Genomic DNA, 24,315 nt, shown 5'->3' on the forward strand with positions numbered 1-24,315 from the left:
TGATAGAATTTTTTTTTGTCTGTTGAATCTGATAGTATAAAATGGAGCTTGTATTTTTTAATATGTCTTTGTTTTTTATTTAATTTTTTCTCTAGTAACTCATTTTTATTTTATTTAATAAAAGTATGGATCTCTGATAGACTGGGGAAAAAACTGATCCTTTACCACAGATAGTTTGAGAGATACTGTCTTAGGGGACATTTTAGAAATTTTTGGAGATGCTGTGGGTTATAGTAATTTTGGAGAATACAAGGTGTTTTACTAGGCAAGGATTAGAGACACTAGATATTCTGAGATGCATGGAACAGGGCTGTGTAAAACAACTGTCCAACATTTGGGATGATTTTGGATGTTCTGCTGGACTCGACAAACTACAAATATAATTTTATATTGAGTTAATACAAAATAATACTGAAACACAGCATGTTAGGCTAAAAGCCAAGGAATGAGAAGGCTTGTTATAGAGAGGCAAACTGACATAGAATAGACAAATTAAATGGTTCTCGAAATTATTGACTATTTTACTGAACACTTTGTAACATTTTCAACTATATATTTAGCCATAAAAGGTAAAAGTGTAGTTACTGAGAAACCGTGGAAGGAATTTACAGATATGTAACAGGAAATTTGAGATGGCTTTTGTCTTAAAACTAAATATTACTTACTAAATTAATAGAGATACATGAAATGCATTGATTTCACTGAATTTTTAAAAACAAATATTTAGAAATATTTTTAGTGTTGCTAGCAAGATTATACAACATTTCCACAAACATTGTCTTTCACTTCAGACCCCGAGGGGAAAACAAGGCAGACATTATTATCATTGTTTTATAAAGAAGGTCATTTGTGGTTAGAGAAGTTAAGGAACTTACTCTAGCCACATGGAACTTTTAGATATTTTTATTTAATCTTAATTAGTTTTTCTTAGTTCCTATTAAAATATTGACAAGGTAGCCTCATTAAGATTTGAATGTTAATTTCACTTAGTAAGGTAGCTTTTATTTTTCTTTACAGTTTAGTTTTATGGATATTGAACACAATATTTTTAAAGACAGCACTGTTTTATACAAAATATTATAGATGTATAAAAGAAAGCTGTTGGTATGAAAGCAAAAGATAATGGCAAAATATATTAGGTAATTACTAAGTGCCAGGCACTACATACATGTTGTTACATTTTATTCCAACAGCAATTATGGGGCATATTCAATACTATCTCTGGTTCACAAGTGAAGAAAACAGGCATAGGGATGTTGACCACTGCCAAAAACACAATGCAAAGATGGATGATAAAAAGTAAGTAATTGCTTCTAGAGCCCCTCATCCTGGGTTGAAAATCTTAGTAGTTTGTATTTTGTTTATTTATATAAATACGTAAGTACTTATATACATTATATAATGCATTATTTATGTAATACAGAGTATTTGTATACATTATATAATACATTATTTATATAATACATAAGTATTTATAGAAATAAACAAAATACAAACTGTTAAGATTTTCAACCCAGGGTGAGAGGCTCTAGAATCAATTATTTACTTTTTTATCATCCATCTTTGCATTGTGTTTTTGGCAGTGGTCAACATCCCTATGCCTGTTTTCTTCACTTGTGAACCAGAGATAATACTTATATATTTATATAAACAAATGTGTATATACATGTAAATGTTTTGTGATTGTTTTATTTTTTACAATGAGATCTTATTATATATGTTACTCTATAGATTTAAATACTTAGATTAACAAATATAGACCTGTTTTTAACATTCTGCATAGCATACCATAGTAGATATATCAAAGTTTTATTGACCAGTCATATATTGATGAATATGTAGATGTTTTCAAATTCCTGGTGTGGTGTGGTGCTTCTATAAGAAATGATTTAGTAAACATCCTTGGATATATATCCTTAAATGCTGGTACTATTATTTGTATAGGATAGATCCCAAAGAAGAATTGATGGATCAAAGCTACTCACAGTGTTTCCCTGCTTCCCTTGAATCAGGAGTGGACCTTGAGGAATAAGTTGTTAAAGTTATGTGTTGGCCTGTGCTGAGTTGTAGTATCAGTTGTTGCCACCTCTTTGAACCAAGATACAAGAGTGTTGCCATCTTCAATACTATTCCTAAGTGCCTATTTTGATTGGCATTCCTGGGGTCAAGTATGAGACTTCTATCTACAAGCTTCTGCCCTTCACTTAGCTCCCTTTTTTAGCTCTTCAGCCATGTGTGATAGAGGTGTGTAGTACACGTGCACCTGCCTGATCACCTCTGCCCCACTGGCAGCAGTCTGAATGAAAGAGACTCTGAGTAAGTCACACTAATCTCTCTGAGTTCCACTTGATAAAAAGGAGTGGGTCTAGATTCTGTAAGTCCCTTCCTACTCTAATATCCCGTGAACTATAAGATATTTACAACAGCTCATTAAGTATCTGTAGAATATCATAATACTTGTTCAGGCCAGAATTAATAGATATAATAAATATCTGAGTCAAGTGGGCCTAAGATAAATAATAAAATAAGGGCTAAAAAACAATAGTGTACCCAGCTGATGGTGTTACCTGTAATAGATTTTGAAAGATGTTTGAATAGATATGTACATGTATGTATATATATTTATATACATATATACGTGTGTGTGTGTGTGTGTGTGTGTGTGTGTGTATTCAGGAAACAGTGTACTGTGGTGGAAGAATACAAACTTATAATTGAGACAACTCTGTCTGCAAGAGCTAGTTCTGCTACTTCGTTGTTGTGTCACCTTAGGAAACTTAACCTAAACATCTTTTAGCCTCATTTAATCAGATCTCTCTAAATTGGCAACAATAATAATTACCCTGTATATAGACGTTAATATACAAAGCAATTATAATAACATATAGTTACTATATTATGATAGGTGGTTAATAAATGCTAGTACTTTTCTTCCAAATTTCTCCTTAGAATGACATAGGAAGTAAGGATTTAAGAAAATTTTAAATTCTCAGACTTATAATAGTATCATAGTTCTATTAAACAGTTAGGATTAGCTATGCCTTTTTTTTAATTATACTTTAAGTTCTATGATACATGTGCAGAACGTGCAGGTTTGTTACATAGGTATACACGTGCCATGGTGGTTTGCTGCACCCATCAACCCGTCATCTACATTAGGTATTTCTCCTAATGCTATCCCTCCCCTAGCCAGCCACCCCCCAACAGGCCTCAGTGTGTGATGTTCCCCTCCCTGTGTCCATGTGTTCATTGTTCAACTTCCATTTATTAGTGAGAACATGTGGTGTTTGGTTTTCTGTTCCTGTGTTAGTTTGCTGAGAATGATGGTTTCCAGCTTCATCCATGTCCCTGCAAAGGACATGAACTCATCCTTTTTTATGGCTGCATAGTATTCCATGGTGTATATGTGCCACATTTTCTTTATCCATTCTATCATTGATGGGCATTTGGATTGGTTGCAAGTCTTTGCTATTGTGAACAGTGCTGCAATAAACATACGTGTGCATGTGTCTTTATAGTAGCATGATTGATAATCCTTTGGGTATATACCCAGTACTGGGATTGCTGGACCAAATGTTATTTCTGGTTCTGAGTCCTTGAGGAATCACCACATTGTCTTCCACAGTGGTTGAACTAATTTATACTCCCACCAACAGTGTAAAAGCGTTCCTATTTCTCCACATCCTCTCCAGCATCTGTTGTTTCCTGAATTTTTAATGATCGCCATTGTAACTGGTGTGAGATGGTATCTCATTGTGGTTTTGATTTGCATTTCTCTAATGACCAGTGATGATGAGCTTTTTTTCATATGTTTGTTGGCCACATAAATGTCTTCTTTTGAGAAGTGTCTGTTCATATCTTTCAACCACTTTTTGATGTGGTTGTTTGGATTTTTTCTTGTAAATTTGTTTAAGTTCCTTGTAGATTCTGGATATTAGCCCTTTGTCAGATGGATGGATTGCAAGAAATTTCTCCCATTCTGTAGGTTGCTTGTTCACTCTGATGATAGTTTCTTTTGCTGTGCAGAAGCTCCTTAGTTTAATTAGATCCCATTTGTCAATTTTGGCTTTTATTGCCATTGCTTTTGGTGTTTTAGTCATGAAGTCTTTGCCCATGCCTATTTCCTAAATGGTATTGCCTGGGTTTTCTTCTGAAAATTGCCTAATTATACCCTTACCCATTTTTTCTTAGGCTTATATTTTTTCTGATTGATTTATAGGCATAGACACTTATTAATAATTTGTCAATATGTTACAAACATTTTCTGATTTTCCTTTTAAATGTTTTGTAGTTCTTTTTCTGTATTTATATAGTAAAATTGTCTCTTTTGGGGATTTCAGTGTTTTTTTGACATGCTTTAAAAGACTACTCTTTTATTAATATAAAATATGTTTCACAATTCACTTGACCTTTCTTCTATTGTTATCGGTAACACTGATGAAAAGCTTTATCAGTATAGCTTCCTCTCCTACCCTATTCGTGGAATTTTTTTTTTAAGGACAATTCCCAGTAGAAGGATTTTGTTGAAGTGCTATCACCATCAGTGCTTGCAAATGCCATAATTGTCACTGACAGGTATTAGTATAATAAAGATGTTGTTGCCAGTTTACATAATAATTTGTTGTTGTTTCTATGATACTAAGTAAAAGAAATCTATGTACTAATTTAGGGAAAAATTTCATGTTTATAATACTATATGCATCCATGTAGAAACATAGTTTGGTTCTCTATCCATTTTTATTTAGTTTTTTCAGTAGAGAATTTTACATATTTCTAATTAACTCTATCCCAGATATTATTACTAACTGGAAAAGGATCTGTTTTTTAATTTTTTGTTTACCTACAGAAATTATGTGTATCTTTTTCCCTAACACTTATTAATGCCAATAATTTAACTTACTATTTGAACAACAAAATTAAGGACCACTTTCTTGATTTATACATTTCAATATGAGGAATTTCAGCTATTATGTTTTCTGATAAAAAGTATTTCTCTCCAAAGTTATTACAAAAAATTTTCATAACAAGCAGAAAATTTTCATTAGCCCAATTAAAAGGATAAGTTGCTTACATTTTATGACTAGATGTCTGGATATTTGTGTTAATTGCTAAGCTTGCTATTAATATGGAATTCATGTACTGCAACTCACTTAATTTATTTGGCTTTATATGCATCCTTCCCAGAAGATAAATATATTATAGCAGATTCCTACTGCTGGGTTCTAGCCCTAGGCAGAGAGAAATCTCAGAAAAGAATAGCAAGGAGCAGAACCCCTTGGGAAGAGTTGCAGTCAGGCTTCAAAACCCATTTAATTTCCTTTTGTATTCTACTTTGTGGGCATCATTCACCTTTCCATAGGCCAGTTCCCCCAGACTTGAATCATTCAGGTATTCCATCACCATTTTGCCATTTTCAGTACTATTACTATAGTTTTCTTTTAGTTTTAAGAGAAGAAATTTTCAACAAGTTGAGTTTAAAGATCTAATTGACTTTTATTAGTGATTCATGAATCTGGCAGCATCTTATCTATGAAATAGAAGGGTACTCTGCTGGGATTAGCAGAATGATCAGCTTTTGTAAGGCAGCTCCAGCAGGAAGAAGGAAACAGCATTGTGCAAAAAATGAGATTGGTTAACATCAGGTTACTTCAAGTTACTCTCCTTGTGTGGCTTAAAGCAGAAGAGACTTTCTTATTATGCCAGCTCAGATTGACTGGGACCCTTGTTATTGGTTGCTGTGAAATCTCCTGGTTTTTGGAAGACTGGCTTATGTCTCAGTTCAGTTTGATTACGTGACACCTAGTGCGAGTGACTCCATTCTAGTTTGGTTTGGATTATTGGAGCCTAGTGCAGGGGCACAGTCCACAGCGACGACCTCCTATAAATTTTATTTAGCCAACTTGACTCAACTTTTTCATAATTTATTTTTTTATTGAAGTAAAATTTAAACACAGTGAAATGCAGAGATCTTAAGTGCACAGTTTGATAAATTTTTCTTAAATATATTTACTCATAAAACTATCATCCCCAATCAAAATAAAGAATTTTCCTTACCCAGAAAGTTTCCTCATGTAAATTTTTATCCATTTTATCCATTTATTACTTTAAATCATCAGTGTAAATCTTAACATAAAAAGTTCATTTTTCTTTTTTTGAGACAAGGCTGTCGCCCAGGCTGGCATACACTGGCGTGAACACGGATCACTGAAGCCTTCACCTCCTGGGCTCAAATGATCCTTCTGCCTCAGCCTCCCAAGTAGCTGGGACCACAAGTGTGCACCACCATGCCTGGCTAATATTTGTATTTTTTTTGTAGAGACAAGGTACTCCTGGGCTCAAATAATCCTCCCACCTTGGCCTCCCGTAGTGCTGGGATTACAGGCATGAGCCACCCACATCCCACCAGAAAGTTCTTTTCATACTAATTTCATTTGCCCTATGCTCAAAATCTGTAGAGGGAAACTGCCTCCTTACAGGGCAGTATTAAAACGCCCTTCCAGAGGGTGATTTTAACAAGATACTCTTTAGTAACTTCATAACTAACCCTGCTTGATTAAATTGCAAGACTTACCTCTTTTATCTTGAATTAAAGTCTATAGGAGTTCTATAGGATAACAATTAGTAGTAAAATATTACAATTAGAGAAAATAGATAAATCTCTGATTCCAAATCCTTTTATACACCATTTATGAAGGCAAGCAAAGAATCCCTTGCTTCAGAATACCAATTTTCTGGTGCAGATTATTGTATTTGCTCCTTAAGTTAAAAAAGAAAAAGTCTATGTTGAGACTTATATATTTGCTTAACCCTTTTTTGTATTTGATTTTTGCTTCATGGATCTGTCTTCAGCCAAACTGCCTACTTGCGGTTTTCACAAAATGGCCAGTGGGAGTGGGAGGAGCTGAGAAGTACAGGGTAAATGCGTGTCAAGGGTGAGTATAGCAGAGTTGAAAACTCATTTGTTTTTCTCCCCTGGAGAGAAAACAATAGTAAGTTGTAGTGCGAAGACAACATTATTCCCCAAGTTCATAGGGCAAGTAGTGTAAGAAATGTTGGCTAGCAACTAGCTATAAGGGGAAGTTTTTCCATCCACAGGGCTGCTGGGCTGCTTATTGTTGCTAGGGTTGCAGTTGTAACGGGCTGTTCTAAGAAAGTAGAAGTGGAGAGGGGTATAGTGATGCCTTCCTAAACCAGTGTTTCTTTCCCAGTGCAGTGAGCGGTTTGTCTGAGAAAATTCAGAGTTTAATTATGCAAATCTGGTTTTTGGTAAACAAAAATTGAGGTTTATCTATCAGTGATTTTCTCTAGCCATTTAAAACTTGTTTTCATCCTTATTACTAAAAAGCAAACACAAAAGTATCCTTTTTGAATGTCACTGTTTATAATGACTAGTTTTGTATTAATTTTTCTCTGTACATAATGCCCATTTAAAAATTCAGTTGAGATTAATTTACTTGGAATTTGAATTTGATGACACTTAAAATCTGGTGCTGCAGATTCTAAAAATTTGAAACTTTTCAACCATAAGTCTCCCTGTTTTCTATTCTATATTTTAACTTTGAGCCACAAGGCAAGAAATATGATTCCACAAAATGTGGCTGCCGTTTTTTTAAGAAACAAAATCTTCCTCAAGTACCAGTTATCAAATGGTGAACAGCTGCCAGATGTTGTCCTTTGTTATTTGGACCTAAGGTTGTGGTATGCAGTTTTCTTCAATGCATTTTGCTGATTATATTTATTGAAAATGTAATCCTTTCTCTCTGATTCAGAGACACATAAGTCCTGTTTCCAACTTCAGACTCCACACAAAATGAATCTGAGTTTCCTCTGAAGTCTGGAATATTTCTTGCTCACCATCATCTTCACTCCATTCCATTAAAACCAAAACCAGTATTACCAATCAATAGGTTATTGCTATAATATAGAATAGGAATTTGAATAATGAGTTTGTATTTTATAGATTGTAGCAATTACACTAGTTATATTAAGTGATTTTTCTATGCCTAATAGTTACACTACTATTCTGCTTGCAAAGGGGAGAGATATCACTGGAAAAAATACAATGTCAGTGAAAAGAAAATTGGCTTATAGCAGAATTCAAGCCTACAGTTTCAAATTTATAAGCATTTGGCTTTTGTCCACAAGTCTTTCAACTTTTCATTTATGTTAAATGACACAGACCTATTTTCTTTCTTTAAAAACCTATAAATTACTACTTCTAAAATTATTTAAAATTATAATGATTTTGAGATGCTATTTGTCTTTTTGTTTATGTAGTTAATACCTTTACTTTGCCAAGCAGGGTGGCTCATGCCCATAATCCTTGCACTTTGGAAGGCTGAGGCAGGTGGATCGCTTGAGCCCGGGAGTTCAAGACAAGCCTGGGTAACATGGTGAAACTTTTTCTCTACTAAAAATTCAAAAATTATGCCAGGTGTGGTGGCGTGCATCTGTGGTCCCAGCTACTCAAGAGGCTGAGGTGGGAGGATCCCCTGAGCCTGGGAAGTTCAGGCTACAGTGAGCCAAGATTGCGCCACTGCACTCCAGCCTGGGTGACGGGAGTGAGTCCCTATCTCAAATAATGATAATAATAACAATAATTCTTTCACTTTGTCCCAGAAATAATTTGCCGTATCATGAAATATTTATGTTAGAGATACATCTTAAACTTATACTCTACTACACTAGACAACATTTTTAAAATAATTTTTAAATGTTTTAGTTGTGCTATTGTGGAGAGTCTGTCTATTCCTATGTATGAGAGAGATCTTCTTATGCATTACACTGAAGGTAAATGCTTAAAGCATTTGACAATGATCCATGGGTTGAATAATCAGGCTGGTTATCCTTACTATTCTAGCTGATATAGAGAAAAATTATAAAACAAATAATGAAACATTTGACATTCATTCTTTTGTCCAGAAAAATAGCATAATGTGGATACTATAACCACTGAATATTCTCTGCATCAGCTTTTTAGAATTTAATTGAAACACATAGATTCTAGAAAGTCTTCCCTAAAAACAGTATGTTCTCCCAGCATTCCCCTTGCTAAGATATCTGTTGTTTTTAGGGAAAAACTGTACCCAAGTAGGAATTGTTTCAACTGATTTGGATTTTCAAAAAGTCTACAATTAGAGGTCAAATAATCTAATTTACTGGCTTTATTCAATCAGCTAAGCAACTGTGTCACAAATTCTGCTTTCCATGGGGTTCGTCCCTCCCCGGACACCCTGTCTGGATTAGTCCTTAGTATTCTTAAACTCTTTATAATTATAAGTGAAATCTGTTCTATTACAAAAAGAAATACCTGGATTTTCATGGTCTATCTCTGGTATATATAGTCAAAGACCACTAAAAAATAAATTAAATGTAAGGCTTTAAAAATTATTAGTGAAGCACCAAATCATAGAGCTCCTTGAAGTTTCCTGGTACTCCTATCCTCAGCCAGGATTGTAAGTGTTAATCAAAGGCCTTTTATGCCTTTTGTTTAAGGTGGGCTGATGATCAACTGCTATTTTTAGGGAAGGTGCTCTCATGTCTCAGCTCACTGCTTGAATACACACTCCAGTGTTCTCTTTGATAAGCCCCTCAAAGCAGAGAAATCCACAGTGCTTTATTGTAAACTTACACATGGCTGAAGAAGAGAGTGCAGGGAACAGCAAGATATTTATAAGTCTTATTGCCAGGGACTGGTCTCTCATATTGTTCAAATCTCATAGGAATGCAGAACTCTATTAAAGGTTGACTAGACTGGAGCATGTAGCAATTGATGATTGACATTTATATAAGAAACACTAGATTTGTGTTCTTTCTATTGAAATAGTGTCTAAAATAGGGCCACCAAATGATCATTTTAATCCTCCCCTCCTTTTCAAAGGAAAGTTGAAAGCAATCATTGTCTAGGCCCAAAGACTTAACTATATTATCTCTACTGTCTGGATACTCAGATTAAGTAATAACCATCATTTGCAGTGCTACATGTAACTAGTTTTCATCCTTATTCTAAGCAGATTTTTCAAAGGGAAATGAGGATATTGGCTTTTTCTTTTATATGACTTTTAACAAGGAGTTTGTGTACATTATTCAAAGCACACAGATTCACTTTTAGAAATTCTGTCAAAGCAAGCAGCTCTTTAGTGATTATTGACTGACAATTACTCTCAAAAGAAGATTACAAAACATATTTATGTCTTCCCTGAGCATAAAATACTGAATCAAAATTTCACACCCTCGGATTTAAAAGAACTAACAGACTCATTCTTTTTGTTTAAAAATTAAAAAAGAAAACTTCATTTAGCTGAATAGTGACTTAAGGAAATGGGCAGTGTCAAGTCAGTTTATGCAGATTATATAAATCTAATGTAAACACAGTTCTGTGGATTTTCTGTCCTTTGCAATTAAAGGCAATTCTGTCATTTGCCATTCCAGTCAGCAATCCTAATTATCATTAAATATATGTATAATATATATAATATATAATATATATATTTAACAAATATATATTTTTAATATATATATATAGTCTTTCCATGTAACCACATTGTTTTTTACACTCAACAAGGAAAGCATTAATACTTATTTGGTTTATTTAAAATCAGTGACACATAGTGTTATATTTGTGTGGATAGGTGGAAAGCATTAAATTAGTGCCTCAAAAACTTTAATTTGCTTGAGAGTCATCTAAGGAGCTTATTTAAACACAGATTCCTGGGCCCACTCCCAGAGTATCTGATTCAGTAGGCCTAGGGTGGGCATAAAAATTTGCATTTCTATCAAGCTAATTCTGGCCGTTACTCTGAATAGTACTAGGCTAGACAACATAGGAGAATCAGCTATGCAACAGTAGTGAGAGAGGTGGAAGGGATGGGATAGGTAAATATTACAGTATCTACCTGTAGTGGGTTGAATAGTGGCCCCAAAAAGATATATCCATCTGGAACCTTAGAATATGACCTTGTTTGGAATAACGGTCTTTGCAGATGTAATCAAGGTAAGGATAGTAAGATGAGATCATCTTGGAGATGATCCCTAATTTTAATGTGTCACCAGATACAGACTTCTATCCTATATTACTATAAGATAATACATTTCTCTTGTTTTTCCATTTGTGATAATTTGTTACAGCAGTCCTAGGAAACTAGTGTACTACCCAAGCTCCTACTATACCAGAATGCTAAGTTCCCTCAGTCATATGCTATAAACAAAAAGGGTAGAATCTGGACATTGGTCCAGAGGTAAACAATGATTGAACAACTAAATTGGCAAGCAGAGTTGGATATTTTCTGAAATGTTATTTAATCTTCCCTCAAATACTTTGAGGTAGATATTTCTTGGCATCATTTAACAAAAGAAGACCTTGAAATGCCAAATAGTCATTTAGGCCACAAATATTTATTGTTTACACCAGACTTGCTGGCTATTGGAGTGGTCAAGTGACTTACAAAAGTGACATAGCCAGTAAGTGCCAGAATAAGCACTTAACTCTAGATCCTGTTGTACCAAATGCTGTGCTCTTCTCCATCACATTTTATCAAAGGCTCATACTAGGAAGGCAGAGAGCATTTTGGTAAATACTGACTTGTTCATTTCAGTCATTGTGGAATATTTAACAAAGTAGAAAAAGAATTTTTTTCAGCAGGAATCTCTGTGATTTATGGTAACTGTTTAATGGTATTTCCATTAGTACCGATAAAGTACTTTTCACTTGTTATCTTTTAATCTTATTTCCTCCTGTAGTAAACCTTTTTACTTTATATTCAAACATGCAGATAATTTAAGATGATACTTAATAACAATATAGAAATAATAGCTCTACATTGTCTTTGGAGATGGAGGTCAGTGATTTAGACTTTTCAATATTCTTTTTTTTTTTTTTTTGAGATGGGGTCTCCCTTTGTGGAGTACAGTGGTGCAATCTTGGCTTCTATGAGTTTATTACAAATTTTAGTTAGCTACCTTTTGGGTTTTGATTTCACATGTTATTGCATTTTTGTCAGTGAATGTGGTCTATAAAATAGTGATTACTTTAATATTTTTGAGACTTCCTCTGTGACCCAGTAGGTGGTCAAATTTATAAATGTTTCAGGCTTGGAAACAATATTTATTCTTTAATTATTCAATGCTAGGTTTAATATATGTTCATTATATTAGGCTTATTATTTTTGTGGTTGAATTATCCTATTCACTATATTTTTTCTGCTTTATTATTTTTTGAGAGGTAAATTGTGTAAGAAATTTTAAGAGAGGTAAAAAAAAAACCCTGTAGATTCAGCATTTTCTATTTGTAATTCTGTGTTTTCACTTTGTACATTTTAAAGCTACGTGTCTTAGTTCATTTAGTGTTGCTATAAAGGAATACTGGGTAATTAATAAAGATTTATTTGGCTCAGGGTTCTACAGGCTATACAAGAAGAATGGTGCTGGTATCTGCTCAGCTTCTGGTGAGGGGCCCAGGATGCTTCCACTCATGATAGAAGGCAAAGGGGAGTCAGCAGGGCTCTTTTTAACAACCAACCGTAGTGAGAATTAATAGACTGAGAACTCACCCACAAAGGAGGGCATTGATCCATTTATGAAGGATTTACCCCTATAACCCAAACACCTCCCATTAGGCCCCACCTCCAACACTGGGGCTCAAATTTCAACAAGAAGTTTGGAGGGAACAAACATCAAAATTATTGCACCAATATTTTAGATGATAGACAGGTCAAGACAATTATATTTTCTGAGTGAATTTTTTTTAGCATTTGGTAATAACCCTTTTTATCTCTGATTGTGCTTTTTGACTTAATGTCTGCTTTTTTCTACATGAAAATAGCTGCATGAGGTTTCTTTTGTTAATAATTATGAATATGTTCCAGCTCCTCACTTTCAACCTTTTTGTTTTGTTTTGTTTTGTTTTGTTTTTGTTTTTTTGAGACAGAGTTGCACTCCATCACCCAGGCTGTAGTGCAGTGATGCAGTATTGGCTCACTGTAACCTACACCTCCCAGGTTCAAGCAATTCTCGTGCTTCAGCCTCCTGAGTAGCTTCAGCCTCCTGAGTATTACTGTTGTATACCATCACACCAGCTAATTTTTGTACTTTTAGTAGAGACGGGGTTTCACCTTGTTGGCCAGGCTTGTCTTGAACTCCTGACCTCAAGTGATCTGCCCACCTTGGCCTCCCAAAGTGTTGGGATTACAGGCGTGAGCTACTCCTGTCCCTTTCAACCTTTCCATGTCATTCCGTTTTTTAAATTACAGATTTATTGAGATTTAATTTGTATATCATACAGTTCATTTTTTTAAATGTACAATTCAGTTTTTTCAAAGCTTTGCAACCAACATCACTAGCTAATTTTAGAACAGTTTTTCATCACCCTGAAAGGAAACTTTATATCCATTAGCCATCACTGCCCATTTCCCACCTTGCCCTTTTCCGTGGTAACCATGGAATCTATTTTCTGCTTCTATAGATTTGCCTTTATTAGACATTTTAGATCATATAATACTTTTATGTCTGGCTGTTCACTTTTCATCTATATTGTGGCATGTGTCAGTACTTCATCATTTTTAATGGCTGAATAATATTTCATTATATGGATATACCACACTTTATCCATTGGTGGACATTTGGGTTGTTTCTACTCTTTGGCTATTATAAATAATGCCATTATGAACAATCATGTACTGGTTCTTGTATGGGAATATGCTTCTATTTTTCTTGGGTATATACCTAGTATTGGAATTATTAGATCATAGGGTAACTCTAAATTTGAGGTTTTGAGGAACTACTAAACTATATTCCAAAGTAGCTGTACCATTTTATATTCCCACCAGCAATAAATAAAGATTTCCATTTCTTCACATCCCTGTGAACACTTGTCATTGTCTATTTTTAAAAAAAATATTAGATATCCTATTGGGTTGAAGTGGTATGCCATTGTGGTCTTGATTTTCATTTCTCTAATGACTAATGATATTAAGCATCTTTTTGTGTGCTTATTGGCTGTTTATACATCTTTGGAGAAATGTCCATTCAAATTCATTGTGCATATTTTAATTGACTTATTGTATTTTTATTGTTGTGAGTTCTTTACATATTCTAGATACAATTTCTTATCAAATATATGATTTGAAATTATTTTTTTCTCATTATGTAGATTTTTTCACTTTCTTGATTGTGTCCGTTAAAATCACAGAAGTTTTAAAATGTTGATGACATCCAATTTATTCTTTTGTTGTTTGTGTTTCTGGTGTCATAGCTAAGAAACCATTAACTAATCCAAGATTATAAAGATTTGCTCCTGTGTTTTCTTCTGAGAGTTGTAAGTTTTATCTCTAACGTTTACATTTTTGGTCCATTTTAACTTTTATGTATGATGTGAGGTACAGGTTGAACTTCATTTTGCATGTGGATATCCAGTTGTCTGAGTACTATTTGTTGAAAAGACTATTCTTTTCTTACTGAATTGTCATGGCACCTTTGCTAAAAATCAGTTGACCATATACATGAGAGTTTTTTTCTGGACTCCAAATTCTATTCTATTGATTTATTCTTCTGTTCTTATTCCAATACCATACTATCTTGATTACTGTAGCTTTATCATAACTTTTGAAATCAGGAGATGTGACCACCTTCTTTTAGCCACACCCTTTGCAATTGCTCCTTCTAAAGAAGAGTATATTGCCCCACTGCATGCCTTTGGCTGAACTTTGTGACTTACTTTGGCCCATGGAATAACGTCGGAGTGACAGTGCGATAATTCCAATGTAGTCCTTAAGAGGCTTGTGTATTTTTGCTTTTCTTTTGACTTTTGTAAATCGTCTTTTTCTTTACTCCATTACCAATTTGTCTTTTTTTAGGTCAGTGTTTATTTAGATTTACATAATGTTGAGCACTTAATTTACTTATCTTCACTTCTTTTTGATTTTTCTAGATTAATCTTCTTCCTCCAAAGTACATTCTGTAGTAGCTCTTTCAGCAAAGTTCTATCTTTTTAGCTCTACACTAACCCAAGTTTACCCAGTGGTCTTAGGAAAATGCAAGTCATGTAGGGCAGAGCTACCTACCTCAGCCAACCCTAGACCTACAGGAGAGCATTCCTAGCTGTTTCACTGTGCATCAGAGATGCCCCACCAAACCAAGAGGAACCTCAACCAACCTGAGGACATAAGAAAAGAAGCCACCAGCTTCTGTAAGGAAAGTCTAGGATCTTCCATGAGAAGATGATGATGTACAAATTTCTTAACTGTATTAGTCATTTACAAACACTGTGCATGTCCACTGAGGATTAGTAGGGATTGAAACAATTAGAACAGAATCTCTACTCCATGGTCACTAAGGGAACCAGATTGAGTCTCTACCACCTGGTAGCTACATTCTGGAACTTGTAGCCTTTTCAGCTGATGAGAGTCAAGGCTAAGAATCTACCCCAGATGTCAAGAAAGACCCTGGGCATAATCAATGCTGAAGTGAAAAGGATCAACACTGGAGAGAAAAGAGGGGAGGAGGTAAATATATGACAATCTGGAAGATGAATTGAATTTCACGGCAGTAAGGGAACTCAGGAAGTCATTCAACTATCCAGATGTGAACCAACTAGGAGCAAATGTCTATTCTTTATATGGGTCATATTGTTGGATCCTAACTCATGGGAACTAATAGCTTAAAGTGAGTTTCGAACAAAATTTTGAAACTTGAAAATATAGCAAATGAATGTACATAATGTAAACAAGATTTTAAATGGAAAGTACTTAATTTGAAAAATTTTTTCAAAAATGTTTTCAAAAATGTTAGCAGCAAATTCTGATAATAAATGTGCTGAATAGACAGGCATTATCTGTCTATCCAAGTGTTAAATCTATGAATTTTTCTATCCATTGAAGTACATATTTTTAGACATAATAGAAATGAATTTTCTTTAAAAAATACAAATTATATTTCTCTTCTTTTGGTGATTATCCTTAAATATGAACATGCTTAATAGGTTTAACAATGTAAACCTAATCACCATCACTCTTCTTCTGAATAATTCAAGGTTCTTAAGATGCTTTCACCTTTGTCTAACCCCTTTTCCTCTTCCATTCAGTTGTCTACTTTTGTAAATCCTCTTTGTTCTTTACTCCATTACCAATTTGTCTTTTTTTTAGGTCAGTGTTTATTTAGATTTACATAATGTTGAGCACTTAATTTACTTATCTTCACTTCTTTTTGATTTTTCTAGATTAATCTTCTTCCTCCAAAGTACATTCTGTAGTAGGTCTTTCAGCAAAGTTCTATCTTTTTAGTTCTCACTGTTGAAAAATATTATTTTAAAAATTGTAATTTTTTTCATAATCATGGAAATCAATCACAAAAAGCAGAGAAAATAGTATTAAACCTTTTTATACTCCTCAGTATCAACAAACACACACATATGGCTACCTTCTTGAATTATAGTTTTATTGGATATTGTTTAATTGAAGATATGTTCCTGGGATATTGTTTTGATATGGTGTCTATTACAGCCTAACTGTCTTACCTTTATAGCTTGGCACCATGGGCTTTTACAAATTGACATGGAAAATTCTCTTTTTTTTTTCTTTCTTGAGACAGAATCTTGCTCTGTCACCCAGGCTGGAGTTCAGTGGTACAATCTCAACTCACTGCAGCCTCCGCCTTCAGGGTTCAAGTGATTCTCGTGCCTCAGCCTCCCAAGTAGCTGGAATTACAGGTGTGCACCACCATGCCTGGCTGATTTTTTTATTTTTTATTTTTAGTAGAGACAGCGTTTTGCCATGTTGAGCAGGCTAGTCTCAAATTCCTCACCTCTGATCATTAACCTGCCTTGGCCTCCCAAAGTGCTGGGATTACAGGTGTGAACCACCATGCCTGGCCTAATTCTGGAATATTCTTAGTCATTATCACTCCAAATATTTTATCTTCCATTTTGTTTCTATATTATTCTTATGCAACTCCTTTCAGAAATATTCTTGACCTTATCATTCTATTCTCCATGATTCTTAGCTACTTTTCCAAAAAGTATTTTTGTCTCTCACTGCTATAGATTTGGCGATCTCATCAAATCTACCTTCCAGAATAGTTATTCTTTCTTCAGTGTATCTAATCAGCTCTTTAATTCATCCATTGAATTTTAAATTCAATGACTTGACTTTTTTTTTTGATTCTAGAAGTGCTATTTGGCTCTTCTTAAAAATTCTTTCATGGCTCATAGATATCATAGAAACCTGAAGTTGTTCATTATAGTTTCTAATCCATTTTAACCCTTTAATAACTTAAATACTTATTTTTAATTTAGGTTTATTGCTGTAATACAAACATACAAAATGAAAATCACAAATGTAGATAAAATTAGATGAATTTTTATAAAATGAGCATTCCCCTCTAACCAGCACCAGATCGAGAAGCAAAACATTTCCAGAACTCCAGAAGTGTTCTCATGCCCTCTTCTAGTGACACTTCCTACCTCCAAGGTAACTGCTATCCTGACTTGTAGTGCCACAGTTTAGCTTTGCCTGTTTTTAGTTTTATGTCAACTGAACTATACAGTGCAAATATAATTATTTTATGGGCTTTTTCTTCTCCAGATGATCTATATGCTCTTAATACTTGTGAATTACAAAGACCCTCTATACATTTTTACATTAATTTCTTGGCTCTTTTGCTTACTTTTGTCTTGGTGATTTTAGAAGTCCTGGCTAAATCTTCGTGTTAATTATTCGATTGGGAAATCTCAGGAGACATGAAATTGGATTTCTCACTTTAATGGTGTAGACCTAGTGTTTTCATTCTTTTAGGATTATTGCTTTTTGTCATGTAATTCCCCATGTCAGACTGCTTACTACCTTATTGCTTTTGTGTCCCGGTGAGTGAAGTTTTTCCTATTTTCTTGTTATGGACAGAAAAAATCCTTGAAGTCCCTAGGCTTTATGGAACATTATTAGCACAGCTCTCTAACCAGTGTCACCCTCAAAACATGTCACTTATCTTTGCCTAGACATGAAAAGCCCAGCTCAAACTCCTTTGGCTCCTTATCCTGGTACAAATTTCTTTTGGGCCCTCACTATGTCAGTTTCCACCTATATATTAATAGCTTTGCATTTCATGTGCTTCTGGCATCTGATTTTTTTTCTTTATCTAAAGGTTATATATGTGTGTACAACTTTAACGTGTTTTTATTACTATTTTTATGTGTTTGTGAAGTTATGTAAGGGGGAGTGGATAATATGGGAGGTAGGCATCCAAATCAAATCAGTTTAGCACTCCTGAAAGATGAGCAGATCCATGCAATTGCCGTGACTATGCAGTGGTTGACTAGACGTAAAGATGTTGTTTAGGGTTATCAGCCGGGGTGTTTCTTCTGACCAAATTACTTGAACTGCATGGGACCCATTATTTTACTGAGCTGATTTAGTCCTATATGAACTAACTCATATTTTTGTTTTTGTGTTATAGAAGCAGACTTCTAAAAATAATATTGAAAAGAAGAAGCCCAAATTTAGAAAAAGGAAAAGGTATGCTTTTTGAAATTAAATAGTATTATGATAAAATTGACATATATATTGGATTTAGTTTAGAAACACCCCAGCTGATAATCCTAAACAACATCTTTATGTCTAGTCAACCACTGCATAGTCAGGGCAATTGCATGGATCTGCTCATCTTTCAGGAGTGCTAAACTGATTTGATTTGGATGCCTACCTCCCATATTATCCACTCCCCCTTACATAACTTCACAAACACATAAAAATAGTAATAAAACACGTTAAAGTTGTACACACATATATAACCTTTAGATAAAGAAAAAAAATCAGATGCCAGAAGCACATGAAATGCAAAGCTATTAATATATAGGTGGAAACTGACATAGTGAGGGCCCAAAAGAAATTTGTACCAGGATAAGGGGCCAAAGGAGTTTGAGCTGGGCTTTATTGGAAACAGAATCTCACAATCCTTGATTCTGTTTCACTTGGAAAATACTGTGTTTACAGTTTTCTAAAATAATTAATAGAATTATAAGTAGTAGTCTTAGAAGTACGGAAAAAGCTTTATATTCATGAAATATTTTGAAACAGAACTTTTAAAGATTAATATCTTATGCGCAATCAGAAGAGAATGAGGTTTTTAGTTTAAAAATAGTTAATGTAAACCAGAAACAGGTTTTCATAGTGAACTAATAAGTCACAGATGACAAATTTTAGTGTTTATCGTTGAACCAGTCATTTTTTAAAGAATGGTAATCAGTGCTGTGTTAGGAGGGGTCCTACTCAAAAACAAGGACTGACACCAATAGGTAGCCCTTCTTTGTACTTTTTCAGAGGATGAATAACTAAATTTTAAAAATGGACTTCCACTGCCTTATTTCATTATACTTCACAGTAACCCTATCAAATTGTTAGGAAGTATATTATAATCTCCATTTTAAAAAATGAAGAATCCCTAGCTTGGAGAAGTTAGTGACTTTCTCAAGACCTTATGGTTAGAGAAAGTACATTTGAGCAAATTTTTTTCTGACTCTGTGTCAGCAACATAGAATTGTGGAAACAGTATGGATTTTGCAGTCTGACAGAGTTTAGTTCTACCATGTTCCACCATTTACCTAAGTTGTCAAATTTCTCGTTTTTCTCTGATACCTCAAATTCTCAGTTTCTTTATATAATGACAGTAACAATTAGTAGGTGTTTTGGAGGAGGATTATGAAAAAGCCAGTGTAAGGTGCTTGGTAAATTGTTAATGCTTTGCACCTAGTGAGAGCTCAAATCAGTATTAGTCTTTTTTGTTTTTCACTGCAACATACTTTGTTACTACATGAAACAACCAAGAGAATTACCTTTAGAAAATATATGCATTTATAATCTACAGTTACCAATGAATAGGCATAAATGGTCATTTAAATATTCATGATTGATCTTTCGAAACTAAATCTGTCAAATTCTTTTTCTAGGAAAGCAATTTTAAAATGCTGTTTTGAAAATGTTTGTTCTGATGATGCCTTATCAAAGGAGAACATGGGTATGTGAAAGCCTGTCCTGCTTTTAGTTCTTTAACCTATATATAATTCCACAGAATGTAGTTGTAGTCCTTTGAAGGAAAAAAAAAGATCTCCTGTGTGTGTGTGTGTGTGTATATATATACATATATACATGTGTGTACATATGTATACATTTTTACACATATATGTGTGTGTATATATACACATATATATGAGAAATATTAATGAATCATTTTTGTTACTGATTTACATACCAGGGCTTTTAAATTTTCTTTAGGTTTCTATTTCCTTGAATTGAATTTTCTCTGTCTCAGTCATGTATTTAATTTTTTAAAATAACACACCAGCCAGGCACGGTGGCTCACGCCTGTAATCCTAGCACCTTGGGAGGCCAAAGCAGGAAGATGACTTGAGGTCAGGAGTTCAAGACCAGCCTGGTCAACACGGTGAAACCGGTCTCAACTAAAAATACAAAAATTAGCTGGCTGTGGTGGCATGCACCTGTAATCCCAGCTACTCTGGAGGCTGAGGCAGGAGAATCACTTGAGCCTGGGAGGCGGAGGTTGCAGTGAGCCGAGATCACACCACTGCATTCCAGCCTGGGCGACAGAATGACAGAACGACAGAACGAGATTCCCTCTCAATAAATAAATAAATAAATAAATAAATAAATAAATAAATAAATAAAGCACCAGCAGCTGTGGGAAGAAATACCAACAACTATACATTTCAATCCAGACTTCTTCATTCCAAACTTACTGGGATCCTAGGAGTGCCAAAGGGAGAGAAGAAAGAAAAGCAGAAGACTGGGGCTTCCAACTAAATTGTCGTTGGTTAGAACACAGTAGAGTGAATGTGGAATGCAGGGAGAAAGTTTTAGTTTTCAAAGGCAATTTCCTCCTACATTTTCTTTAGTCTTGAAAAGCAGTGAAATGCTTATTTGCAATGTGGAACTTTGGCAGTCATGTTCAAAGCCCATTAAACCCTGAGGAGTTATCAGTGATATATTCCCTTTTCCTTGAAGCCACTCCCAGGGGATCCTATGGCATTGCATTTCAATTGGCTAAATAAGTCAGTCGTTGTAGTCTTATTAAAAGAAAGGAAAGCCAGGTGCAGTGGCTCATGCCTGTAATCCTAGCACCTTGGGAGGCTGAGGTGGGAGGATCCCTTGAGCCCAGGAGTTAAAGACCAGCCGAGGCAACACAGTGAGACCTCATCTCTACTAAAATTAAAAAAAAAAATAACTGGGCATGGTGGCACATGCCTGTAGTCCTAGCTACTGGGAAAGCTGAGGTGGGAGGATCACCTGAGCCCAGGCGTTTGAGCTTGCAGTGATCTATGATCACGCCACTGTACTCCACTCTGGGTTACAGAAAGGATGAAGTAGTTATTTTTAAAAAATAACTTCTTTTTTTACACCCAGAATGTAAAGTAGGAAAACTTTTAGACTCTAACACCTTTCTTTTAGAAAATAAAAGAAAACTAAGTACTTTTTCCTCCTCATCACCCTTCTCTTTTATTAAAACACTTTCAGAATTTCAACATTGACATAGCCTTGCAAATTTATTTAGGATTTTTTTTTTCAGTGCCAGCTTTGGGGTAACCCAACCAGTAGCTACTATATAAGGGAATGTGTTAGTCTGTTCTTGCATTGCTATAAAGAAATACCAAAGACTGGGTAATTTATAAGAAAAGAGGTTTTAATTGGCTCACAGTTTTGCAGGCTTTCTAGGAAGCATGGTGCTTGGCTCCTGGGAGCCTTCCCAGAAGGCTTATAATCATGGCAGAAGGTAAAGGGGGAACAGGCATGTCATATGGCAAAAGCAGGAACAAAGGAGGGGAGAGTTGCCACACACTTTTAAATGACCAGATTTCATGAGAACTCACTCACTATCACCAGGACAGTACCAAGGGGATAGTACTCAATCATTTGTGAGAAATCTGCTCCCGTGATGCACTTACCTCCTACCAGGCCCCACTTCCAACACTGTAGATTACAATTCAACATGAGATTTGGGCAGAGACACATATCCAAACTCTATCAGGAGGAAACAGCTTCTTAAACATTTAATAGATAAGTCGAGGTGAAAGAAAACTCCATAAATTTTGTATTTGAAAGTTTTTAAAATAGTGACTGAGTTATTGAGACAAACTGTGAGTTATTTCTTATCAGGAATGGAAAAACAACACTGATTTATTTTCTACACATTAATTTTTAAAAACTAGATATGGGGCTGGGCATGGTGGCTCATGCCTGTAATCCCAGCACTTTGGGAGGCAGAGGCAGGTGGATCACCTGAGGTCAGGAGCTCAAGACGAGCCTGGCCAACATGGTAAAACCCTGTCTCTACTAAAAATACAAAAATTAGCTGGGTGTGGTGGTACGTGCCTGTAGTCCCAGCTACTTGGGAGGCTGAGGCAGGAGAATTGCTTGAACCCGGGAGGCGGGGGTTGTGGTGAGCCAAGGTTGTGCCACTGCACTCCAGCCTGGGTGACAGAGTGAGACTCCATCTCAAAAAAAAAAAAAAAAAAAAAAAAAGCTAGATATGGACTTCGCTATTACAGATACATATTTTTTCTTTCATTTCTTTTTTTTTTTAACTTTCTCTGAGTAATGGAGTAGCCGTAATGCTACCACTTCACTCTCAACAATAAATTGAAACAAGTCAGAGAAACTACAAGATAATCAGTGTTGACAGAAGATGATTGGTCATGCAATCAGCAAAGGCATTCATTTTGTCCATATCTTTGGAGGATATCACTGACCAATTTTGATAACATAGTTTGTAGATTACGGTAACTGCTATTTTTTGAGAATTATTTTTTAACTTCATTTACAATATAGGAATACTTATTTAGAAAAGCAAACCTCCCACTGCTCTGGAAGCAGAAGCTGACAGCAGTCAGGTTGGTGTTGTAAACCCTAGTTGACTTATGAAGTCATCCATTACTTTGTGTAATTTTGATCAAAAGGCAGTATACATATTTCTTCAGATCACTTGAAAACAGAGAGCCTACAATGCCATTTGGCAATGATATTTATTATCATAAACTGATTGTATTTTAGCCTGACATTAGAAATATAAAGATGTTTGTTTGCCATTTTTTCTTTTACAGCATAGCTTCAAATCTATCTTCTCAACAGTGTATTAAATGTCATTGTCAATTTCCATAGACTCAGAATGTAAAGTAGGAAAACTTAACATTTGTGAGTAGAACTGGGGAATTGGTGTGAAAATAACCATGAGCAGTCATCTATTAACAGGTTACTAAATAAGAAATCTGTCTTAAAGAGGATGTTAGTTTTATTAACAAAAGTGCTTCAATAAAAAACTTACATTCCTCTAGAAAATCCTGATTTGATAGACATGACATTGTTATATTTTTAAATAAACTCCCCAGGTGATTATTATGCCCACACAATTTTGAATGCCACTGTTTTAGAATCTAGCATTCTATACTTTGTGTTCTTAGGCCTTAGCAGTAACCCTAGAACACAGATCTATGTGGATGCAACTAACATGTTAATTACAGGCTTTGCTTGTTTGTTTGTTTTTAAACATGAGAACTTTTTATAAGATGTGGAGTTGCTTATCAGAAAGCTTGTTTCAAACTATTTTGAAAGAGGTTTTCCATAGAGAAAACCTGAAATTGACTAGGAGGAGGTGATAGCTAGGAAGGCTTATTAGTCTATGCCTATTTTCTTGTGTTCCTGCCCCTTAGTAGGTAAACAGTAAATATTTGTTGATTGAGTATGAAAGTGCTTGGGGAAAGCAGTAAATATTGACAGAAAAATTATTTTCAAGATGAACTTGTGTTATGAAAAATATAAACTTAAAGTAGTTTTCCAGTACTGTAATGACAACCAAGAAAGGGAAACCTATCATAACCTGCTATGATTTTATTTAACATTATTTAATAAGTACTTTAGCAGAATTTAAAATTTTCCTACTTATGTCCTGTTTGGGTATTTTCATTTTCCATGACCTTTCAGCTGCTCTACTAGGTGTGATTTTTGCTGACTTGCCCATGAACTGCAGATAATAGAAGGTGGTATATTAGATTTTACTAAAAAGTGGAAGATGAAGGGATGTGTACTCACAGCCTTTCTCTCTGAATTACGTTGTTTTTGGAAGAGCTTCTTAGATGCTCCATCTGCCTCTGATGCAAGACAGCAGGCCACATGTGGCCTCCTTTCTTTGAAGCAAAGGCTTCACTAGGCCCTATATAAAATGAAAATGTTTGTTTTATTTAAGTCAAGAATTCAAATGCATATTTTTAATCAGTAGTTAAGTCTAGAGTTATAGTAGGCTTTTATTTCTTTGGTGGGGATATTG

General features: G+C 34.8%; 1 protein-coding gene across 1 annotated transcript in view; it reads left to right on the forward strand.

Moving 5' to 3' along the window:
• The window catches only part of ZCWPW2 (zinc finger CW-type and PWWP domain containing 2), a 159,663-nt gene that overhangs the window by 130,223 nt on the left and 5,125 nt on the right, over positions 1 to 24,315 (forward strand). Inside the window, exons 6-7 of the mRNA XM_019024234.4 lie at positions 18,442 to 18,500; positions 19,931 to 19,998. Coding sequence (XP_018879779.3) covers positions 18,442 to 18,500; positions 19,931 to 19,998 — 127 coding nt within the window. The remainder of the gene's footprint in view (positions 1 to 18,441; positions 18,501 to 19,930; positions 19,999 to 24,315) is intronic.

The sequence above is a fragment of the Gorilla gorilla genome, chromosome 2, assembly GCF_029281585.2.
Source record: "Gorilla gorilla gorilla isolate KB3781 chromosome 2, NHGRI_mGorGor1-v2.1_pri, whole genome shotgun sequence".
NCBI lineage: Eukaryota > Metazoa > Chordata > Mammalia > Primates > Hominidae > Gorilla > Gorilla gorilla.